This window comes from Macrobrachium rosenbergii, chromosome 55, assembly GCF_040412425.1.
Source record: "Macrobrachium rosenbergii isolate ZJJX-2024 chromosome 55, ASM4041242v1, whole genome shotgun sequence".
In the NCBI taxonomy this organism is placed as follows: Eukaryota; Metazoa; Arthropoda; class Malacostraca; order Decapoda; family Palaemonidae; genus Macrobrachium; species Macrobrachium rosenbergii.
In genome coordinates, this window is record NC_089795.1 from 10182028 (window position 1) to 10192802 (window position 10775).

The window sequence follows — 10775 nt, forward strand, 5'->3', positions numbered from 1 at the left end:
TTTAGTGTAGGATGATAGTTTCAAGTATATTTGGTGCTTGAACTATTAAAATAGGCAGTTATAACCATTTTAGTGTAAGGCACATTTGGTGTTTGAACTATTAAAATAGACAGTTATAAGCATTTTTGAGTGGGGGGGGGGCTCCAGCTTATCGTGGGTGGTTATGGTACCTAACCCCTGCGAATACTGGGAGTTGACTGTGTATGCAATACATATCATATATGCAGCCATATTAGGTGATTTGGTATGTAATACGACCTCCATTTTTCATGTAAGAATGTAGGTTTAGAGGTATGTTCGGAGTATAAGATGACCCCCAATTTATTAAATTAAACAGTACTATCAGCTGATGTAGTTAGTTGGTACATAAATAAAATCAATAATTACTGGAATAATTGTACCAAAAATGTGTAAAACAAGTATCTTCAAGGTTTTAAAATATTTGGCAAAGCTCACCATTATGAAAAATACTTCTGTATTCCCCTAGGAAAAATATAAACGTCAAGAAAAGTGCTCAATGCCTGTGAAGTCACTATCAGCGGAGCAATGCCCGTTGGGAGTAGATCTGCATGGATGTATTCCTTAGTTGGAAAGAACCCCGACATTAAGGATAACTGGGGAACTATCGATATCACAAAACCCTTTAGTTTGATTATAAAAGAAAGGAAATATTGGCCTTTAGTATACAACAAGGCTTGTAAGCCAAGCATGACTGGGAACATGAACACAGCTATGCTTCATAAACAAGAAAGTTAGACTACCCTGATTACCTTTCGGAAACTTCAAATTGTCTATCAACGTTAAAATAGCATTTGTATAATAAGCAATAATGACAAAATTGTCTAATATTATTGCCATAATGGTGTTGCTAATGATTCACCTGAATTACCCGCGGTTTTTACAATTATTACAGTTGTTTTGTAAACAGTGTCCATAGTTGTGACGGCAGGTAACTACTGACACAGCTATAAGCACTTCATTAAAAATCTCGGCAGGATTTAAGATTTGCTTTTTATACTCGACGTATAAGACAACCCCCCATTTATTGGGGGAGATTTTTTAAGGTAAAAAGGCCGCCTTATACGCCAGCATAGAAGGTTTGTACAGTAAACCCCCTGTATTCGCGGGGGATGCATACCACACCCCGTGAATAGCTAAAATCCACGGATACGTAAAACCCCTCTAAAAACACTTAGAACTAACTATTTTGATGGCTTAAACACAAGAAAAATCCTCTTAAAATACTTATACCTAAGTATTTTAATAGTTTTATCACAGAAAGTGCATTTAGTCATGAAAATGATGAAAATACAGTAATTAGTGAACATTTCTCAGTGAAAAATACTGCGAATTGGCAAATTTTCTGCGAATAATGGGTAGATACATTCCACATAGAAATCCGCGAATGCGTGAGTCCGCGAATCGTGAGAACACGAACACGGCGGGTTTAATGTATACATATGTACATATACTGTTATATGTATAGATTATACGACTTTTTTCATTTAAACTGTAAATTACTGCTAGTAATGCACGATAAGATAACTACTACAATACCTTGAAAGGATGGCATGCTGCCTTCATCTCCTTCATGTACTGTATGGTGTATTGCTGTGGCAAGTCTCAATGTCCTCAGCTCCTCCTCCAAGGTCGCTAGCTGCGCTAGTGTGCTGGATTCTCGTTCTGCACCACTCCTAGTATCTGAGGCCTGGTTTCAACAAAAATAATTGTATATAGCATGGTTGATAAACTTGAACTGACAACACTATGTGATGAATCACTGTTAATCACTGTATACAAAATTTATCATTATTATTACATAGAACTCAAAACAGTATAAGAATTTTCATGAAAAGAAATAAACTGCAAATTGAAAAATATTCAATCAGGTATTAGCATTCAACAAACTACTTGGCTCCTACATCCAAGTATGATTATCATAAGAGTAAGATGCCTTTTATCAGTGCAATGCATACCCAGTAAAATTAACTATTACGGTGCGAACCAGTTCGAAAGGTAAACTTGTGCACTGTTAATACCACAAGCACAGAAGCTCAAATAAGCAGAAACTCCATAAAATATGATGATGAAATAATGAAAATATAAGGGAAATAAGATGTTTGACATTCCAGTAAAAGATTTGATAAAATATCCCTCCTGTAATTCACAAAGAAACTGTGTTACTCTTAACTGCTAGCTTTAAGGGCTTGTCACACATTAGTGAGAAATTCAGAGTAAATAAAATCTACCTGAGCACAAATAGTACTGCCACTAAGAGAAACAGATGGATAAATTCAGCTTTACTATTAATGTTAGCAATGACACTATTTCTTGTTTTTCTTCTTCATTTTACTTTACAAAAGTTTATGATTTTATTCTGAGTGACCTGTTACCCTGAACTGAGCCACACTTTGCAGTGTAATATTTTTTATTAGATCAATGTAAGGCATCCTATTAAAATACTTGATGATTTCTATATAAGGCTTCCAAATACGACAATTTTTTTCTCTATGAAACACTTGCTTTTAGAAATTAGTCTACCAAAAGCTTCTTATTACAGGGTTCAATGAATTACCTACATTGGCTGCCAAAGTACTCTACATGCTCAGGGCATGACTAACGTTATGTCTTACGTTATGTTTTAGCAACTACTCAAGTACCACATTTTGAGTGCATTACAACCTGAACAGAAATGGATGGACAGATGGATGTACGGTATTTAGGCCCAAAATGCAGGACCTGAAGTTAAGAAAGAATGTGGTTGTAAAATCTTCAGACCCTACAACATCTTTTATTATCTCTGTTGACTTTAATGCTATGCACAGAGACTACACTGACTCAAGTGTTGCTGATCATTATTGTAGCCCCATGCAGAAATTCTGTCCATCCTCAGCTCATTAAAAAAACTGTCCACATTTCTGGTAATAAATCTGATCCAACTGTAATACAGTACATGTTTCTGCCATACCTTATGAAAACAACAGTGATTTTATTTTTAACACTGGCAACTGTCATACAGTGAAAGACATTCTGGGAAATGTATACTTCCAGTAAACAAAAGTCCAAATATTATTACTGGGTTACATTTGCAACACTCAGTCATTTACAGTAATTTTTATGTGCCTAAACCTATTTGCCTGGAATTATTCTTATTAGGGCAAAATGGACTAAATTTGGAATTACACATACCATACTATAATTAAAGAGATTTTCTGTAATTAATTTTGCCAATTTTTTTCATATCTATTCAACATTAAAAGATGTTCCGAGTAGGTATTATAATTTTCTACTAAAAAACTACAGTTCAAAAAATAACTCAGACTCATCAATGATGTACCAAGTTAAAATCTTTCACAATCAGGCCTAGTGCATTTTCTACTCTTCCTTATTAAGCTCTTTAAGTGCAACAGTGTTTGATAAAAGTTCCTCTTCCTATTCACTGTCATCATAGATCACTACTGTCAAATTTGCTTCCATTCAAGGAAATTTGGGAATCATAGATAACCCTAAAGACAGTGTGGTTTGTATATATCCAGTTGGGTTTTATTTTCTCGATTTCTTTCATTTTCCTTTATTATGGGAGGTGTTCCACCTCCCTAGTTCAGCAAATTTTACTGGTTTAGTCTTCCAAAAGTTTTCAATCCAGATGAATTAAAAGTCCGTGATGCGGGGTATATTTTACCTGGTTGTATAAGTACTGACTGAATAAACCGCAAGCCAATTTCCATCCAACATAAATGCTGGACTTCAACTTCAAAAAAAAAAAAAAACCCTTAATTCTAGATACTGTATTTATTTCCTGATAGCTTTAACAACCTCCTTATATCCAAGAAAACCATAAAAAAATAAGACACGAATTGTTTTAACCTCTTTTGGCCATGTGACATATATACTGTATGTTTACTTGTAGCTTTGGGGTGGATTCAGGGTAACATACGTATATGTTTAAGATTTCGTGCCATACAGTTTGAACGAATTTTGCAGGAAAAGTTCAGATCACTTCCATGGGCTGTAAATGACTTCTGGCAACTCTTAAACAGCAACTGTAGTAGCTCAGTAGAGGATAGAGGGAGATCAGTTTGGCCTGAGATGTCAAGGGGGAATGTACGGCATGTCCTGATCCCGAGACATCTCGTAAATATTTTACAAGAAATATACTCAGAATTTGTTGCTGATTTTAGTTGTTATCTGTTACCATATTGTGTGAGCTGTAATTATAATTTTAAAAAATAGAATAAAAAAAATATTAGAAAAAACACTTATAACTTGGCAAAATTAGTATATTTTTATGACTGTCTCTTGAAAAAGAGGCCCAGCACAGGGGTGGAAATATTCACTTTCAACTTCCCCTGGAAAGTCCAGAACATTTAAAAAAAATTTTTTTATCTTATACCATGTGCATATGCATATCTTTCTCTTTCCATTGATGTGTTTTTTTCAAATTGGCCATCCCTTAAATTTAGCCCGGTCTAGGGTTGTGCTGAATATGTAGTATTTAGCCTGGACTGTGAGGGTTAATTTAATTACTGTTGCATTTGACTTGGTCAACCATAAGGATCTGATATATAAACTTTGCTCTTGTTGTTGCTGGTAATATTCTTGAGCACAGACTTATGTAGGCATACATAACATGACAGTACAGAGTATACAAATGATGAAACACTTTACAATTATTTACTTCCACAAATGCAAAAAGAGATTACTATTGTCTACAATATATATATATACTCGTATATATATGTTTTATAAATTCAGGCCTTCTGCCACCTTATAACAAGAATACCGTTCAAATCTAATCACTAAAATACGCCATGGAGGAAAGTGGTAGTCTCAGCAAAGATCCCGCCAGGAAATTCCTGTCTTTTGTTAAGCCCCTCCTCAAGCTCCACACCTTAAACTGTCCTCCTGTTTATGACTTCCAAATACTCGGGTGGAAATTCCTCTTTTCAGATCGTACTGGTCCGGACTGGACAAAATCAGAAGAATCCAGTTCGAGCTCCCTAAGATGAGGACAAATGAGGACCGAAGGGCAGACACTGGGGACCCACCAAGGAGAACATATCTCCAACCCAAGCTAAGATAGCTCGCTAGATGAAGGAGGCGGATCCTCGACTCGGAGACGATACCCTGCCGAACACATATACCAAGGCTGAATATATCTCCCAAGGGACGACTGGATGTCTCATTCTTGCTTTCTTATTACGAAGCATACATGAACTCAATCAGGTACGTGTCTGATAGAGGGTTCCACCCATTCTATTTTCTTAATTTCTCTCGACTCTCCGTCCTGGCAACCATCCCTTTCCTGGGATCTTCTTGCAGTTGGCATTTTAGTGATTTAACGCCACTTGTGTGATAATTTACCTTTGCAGAAGTTAATAAGTGAATTAGGTGTCTCCTCCAGCCTTAGACTTTCTCCATTTCATATGATAAGCCTATGCTTGTTAATTCTAATATTCAACAGAGCCTCTCTCTGCATTTCAGGAGACGCTGTGCGTGTGTGATTGAATACTGGGTTCGTAATCCCGTTTCCACTTTGCCACAACGTCAACTATGCTGTGGAGCCTACGTGCCCACACCCAATGCCGTTGCTTGTTATTCAATTAACTGTACCAATGTAGGATATCCTTCCCTTATAATTCATCTGTACTTGGATCTATTTTCCCCTTGTAATTTAGCTGTACAGCAGAAATCTGGACCTTGACGCTAATCCGTTTCAGAAGAAGTATCAAGATGCAATTCATTCGAGATCCAAATAAATTTTTTCCATAAGAAATAACTGAAAATGGATTAATCCGTTCTTGACCACCACTTATTACCCTAACCTTGCCTTTTTATACAAAACATTACACATAAATAACAAATAAGTTCAGAGTTAAACAACATACCGTATTAGATGCACTTTTTTTTATTTTTAAATATATACTGTATCAAAAAAACTGCCCTACTTCCAATACAGCCATATTACCAATGAGAGACCGTCCATTCTTGACCGGAAGCACTGCCTGTACTGTATCAAAAAACTGGCAATACGCCATATTACCAAGAGTACCGAGCACTGTATTGTACTGCATTGTACTGGGTAGGCACAAAAATTGTTGCTAATAGTAAAACATTGAAAAACAATACTAATTATTACAGTAAATTAATAAAATATTGAAAACAAGCCGAATTAAGTCTGTTATCACAAACTTGCGAAAAATTGTTTATGATATGTCGGCATTTTGCCTTTCAGCCATTTGCCATGAGTGGATGTAAATAAACCGCAGTGCCACCCTGGTTGCTTGTCACGGTAAACATAAAACATTAAAGTACAGTAGCATTTATGGTAAATTTCATACAGTCTACTGGAATACTGTACGTATATTACTCTCACAATAAGATACTCAATACTTTGCCTGAAATGCTCGATACGGGGCCAGATGTGTTTCGGTTTTTTAATTTTCGGATTTTGGAACCGAGGGGTCAGGAGCATAACCAAACATCACTACTGCAGCAAAAACATATTTTTTTCATGTTTTTTCATTATAGTTATTTATTCATTATGGTTTGTTATTATTTATATTAATATACTGTTAAATGAGTGAGATAATTAAGATCATCTATAATCAAATAGTGGGAAAATTAAGACTAAATGTTCATTAACACACTTTTTCAACAAAAACATTCCATAAAATGCAAAAATATATGATAAGAATAATTATAATTCAACTTGTGAATTTTAATGAGAAGTAAGACTATAAAATACATTTCATCATATCAATCTTGGAGAGGGTTGGTCTTTATTGTAACTAATGTCTTCATCAGTTTACAGTTGTAAATTTGGGGATGGTCCAGGAAAAGGATTTGCAAGTGATGAACTCATCACTACAACAGACTGTTTTTGTGGGATTTTTCATACCACTATTTTAACCCCATACCACTATATTAGAGTTAAAATTATTGTTAAATCCTTGTTTTCACAAAGAAATAACTGTAAAAAGCAAAATAATTGAGTCCTTTCTGCAAGCTTCAGTGAAATAATCACGATCACGGCAACGTTCAAACTTAGTGCCATATACACACCATTTGTGATCGAAATGTCTATGTATAGAACAGAAGTAGAGGCTGTCATTGGCTAACAGCTCTCCTTGGCAACCAGCCAGGCAATCAGGTTTTAGCTGTACTGTATTCTGTCTGAGAAAGAGCGTTTTACTCATGTGAAGCCGACAGTGATGTAAGTGCGTGTTTTAAATACAGTGTGTAGTTTTTAACAGCAAAGATGTATTACCTGTACTACACATTTTTTAAACATTATGAACACGCACAGAGTGTGTGCATATGTGTTAATACCTCTTGGTTAAAGAGACTCAAATTAGCAGTATCTTTTCCTGAGAGAGAGAGAGAGAGAGATTATTTAGGGCATTTCTGGCAGACAAAATTTATATGTTTTTGTTTTCCAACGATGTATTAATTATTTTATTATATACACACACACACACAGTGTGTGGGATTTTCTAAGGTCAATTCTTGTGATTTCGTGAGGAATATGATTTGAGTAGCAGCACACACCCAAATGACTCAGGTCAGCCGCTATCATGCCAAACCACCAACCTTATGAACTGACGCTCTACTTTCAACAAAATGTTTTCAGTTTTTAGAATTTGGGCTAACGTATTGTGTACCTGTGTTGTATTTCACGCACAGACTCATACATTTTTTCCCTACAAAACCAATTTAAAATATCTTTCAATAATGTTATGATACTAAAATTGTTTTTTCCACAAAATATCCTTGTAAAATTGGGGTGAGTTGTATGCGAGGGTGTGTCTTCTACGATGGCAAATACAGTACTGCCTCCGAAACACGATAACCAGCAATCTGTTTTTCGTTTATCCATACTAACGACAATTTTTCTTCTATTTAATTTATTATGGGAGGCCTCGTGTTTTGTCAAACTCGTAACCCCCTTAGCAAAACTGGTACCTTTTATTGCCGCTTTGTGCTTTAAAAATGTACTTATGGCAGATCTCTGTAGCTTAAACTGAGATGTTAGATCAGTCACACGAATGCCTCTTTCATACTTTTCAATAATCTCTTTTTTAAGTTCAACTGTGGTTCTTACCGTTTCCCTTTTCTGCTTGTCCGAAATAGCCTCTTGGGACCCATGCTTTTATGAAAATACAGTACAAAAAGCCAGAAAAACCAAGGAAATAGGTCAAAGCACATGAAGCACAGATGAGCGGGGTTTAAAAGGCGCCTGGGAACATTGCCAACCGCCGGCGAATGACTGAAACATGAAACACTTTGTTTACAAATATCACGTGATTTATCGGGTAGGATTCCGGTTTTTTGTTAGAGCTCCAAAGCAAAATTTTCTTGAAATTTCGTGTCAAAATTCGATTACGTCGAGTTCTGATGCGGTCAAGGACCGGGGTTCTACTGTACTTGTATATGTTTCCCCTGTAATTTATTTATATTTGTGTAAATTAACTGTACTTAATTCTGATCTGTTTCTTGTGCCAATAAACCACTAGAAATGTATCATCAGGGTCCCACTGGCAACCTTCCACTACATCCCTCTCTTGTTTTACAAATAGCGAGCCACTAATAGCAAGGATAAATAGTACTGTATATTTTATTACTTTCCCCAGCTCGTCATTTGTAACATATATACTTGTATATATATATATGCATAACTGACCAAACCAGTGCTGCCCAGGAAAACTGAATTACAATCAATAAACACTCTCTCTCTCTAGTTGCTTCAATTACATTGCCCAGTATTTTTGACATTTTATATTTCACCCCTCCTCACCTCCAATTCCTATCAGGGCTGAACTTGGACTTAAAGGGCATCGGGAACATCACTATTCATCTGGCAGCTTCAAAAGCTATGGATTAGACACTTAGACACCAATATTTGTTGTTTTTTACATTTTATTTTTCACACCCTTCTTAACCTCCCTCTATCAGGGCTGAATGTGGACTTAAAGGGCATTGGGAGTGTCACTATTCATCTCAGCGACCTCGAAAACTATGGATTAGCACTAATATCTGTCATTTTCAGTTATTTTTACATCATCCCCTTCCCACCCATTCTCAACCCCTCCTTCCTATCGGGGCTGAATTTGGACTTACAGGGCTTTGCTTACCCATTTTACATTTATGTACAAAAATATAAATAATTCCAGTAATAATCCAATACTTTTAGGAACTAAAAACGATTATCCTAATTATTTCAGTACGAGGCTCAATCAGCTAATTCTGAGAACGTAAACATTAACCTACCATACTTAATCATTTTCTGTTTTACTGGAATTAATGGCTCTCTCTCTCTCTCTCTCTCTCTCTCTCTCTCTCTCTCTCTCTCTCTCTCTCTCTCTCTCTCTCTCTTACAGAGATGAGCAAATTTTTATGGTATGTTTATTTGTATTAAATAAATTTATTTTATATATATATATATATATATATATATATATATATATATATATATATATATATATATATATATATATATATATATATATATATATATATATATACCATATAAAGTATCTTCCTTTCTTTACTCTGTGTTTTAAGTATTTTATTACATGCACTTCTCTGTCTCTTTTGGGTGGTAAATTTTGCTTTTATCTTTCATGAAGTAAAGTTATGACAAAGTGATGTTTTACAGCGCCCGCAGAAAGTCTTGTCGTAGTTGACACTACAAGAACAGTTTCTTCCAAAAACCGCACATGAAAAAATCGTGGGCCAATAATTAATTTGCCAGTTGTCAACTCGTTACCTCTTCCTTATAGCGTGGGCGTACGTGACAATTCTCTCCGTATCTTTTCAAGATCGTTTGGAACTGTAATTCTCTTGAGTTGCTGCCAAATTTTACGTGTTTCATGTGAATTTTTTTCTGTTAAAGAGGCCAATTGCAGTATCTGTATAATGCCTGGAGTTTATACTTCGTTTGAAGATCGTGTGAAAGTGATTGATTGTCACAAATTAGGCTTACAAACTGAAGATATTGTTAGACAAACTGATGTGAACCCACGAACAGTGCAGAGCATTGTTGCCAAGTACCAGGCAGAAGGCAGCAACCATGTACCAGAGCACAAAAAAGGAACTGGTAGGCCATTAAAAGTGGGTCAGAGAACCCTTACTGTCGTTAAGAGAGAGGCAGCAGCTCACCCTTCGTATGCTGCCAAGAAATTTAAAGAAAGCAACCCTCAGCTCCTTGGGGAGACGTCTGTTAGGACTATCCAAGATTACTTATCCAAGAAACTGGGATTTAAGAATATTGTGGCACCAAAGAAGCCATTGTTAACTCCAGCACACCTGAAGAAAAGGGAGGCTTTTGTTAAAAAGTATGGTGGATGGCATGTAGGTGAGTAGCAGCAAGTATGCTTCAGTGATGGTGGCAGTTTTTCCAGAGTTTGGCGCAGTTCTACAGCCAACAAATTAGACCCCAAGTTTGTTAGGCCAAGGGAGAAATTTCCTCTGAGTGTTATGGTGTGGGGGTGTATGGGGTATGGTGGTGTTGGGGATCTCGTGATATTCGAGAAAAATACCAGGGTGAATCAGCAGATTTATTACACCCTTTTAAACCTCTATTTGGAAGATACAGTAGTTTTACCAAGACGGGGCTACCTGTCATACAACACCATTGATAAAAGGGTGGTTAAAGGATTTTGGGGTAGAGTTCATTGAAGACTGGCCACCTAATTCCCCAGATCTCTCACCAGTTGAGAATCTGTGGGCCATCATAAAACAGCAGTTGACTCTAAACATGATTATCACACATA

The 10775-nt window shown here is 36.2% G+C and overlaps 1 protein-coding gene across 1 annotated transcript in view; it reads right to left on the reverse strand.

Annotated features, from left to right (window-relative positions):
- LOC136835503 (uncharacterized) overlaps nt 1-10775 on the reverse strand; it is a 91511-nt gene that overhangs the window by 10039 nt on the left and 70697 nt on the right. Inside the window, exon 6 of the mRNA XM_067099089.1 lies at nt 1558-1708. Coding sequence (XP_066955190.1) covers nt 1558-1708 — 151 coding nt within the window. The remainder of the gene's footprint in view (nt 1-1557; nt 1709-10775) is intronic.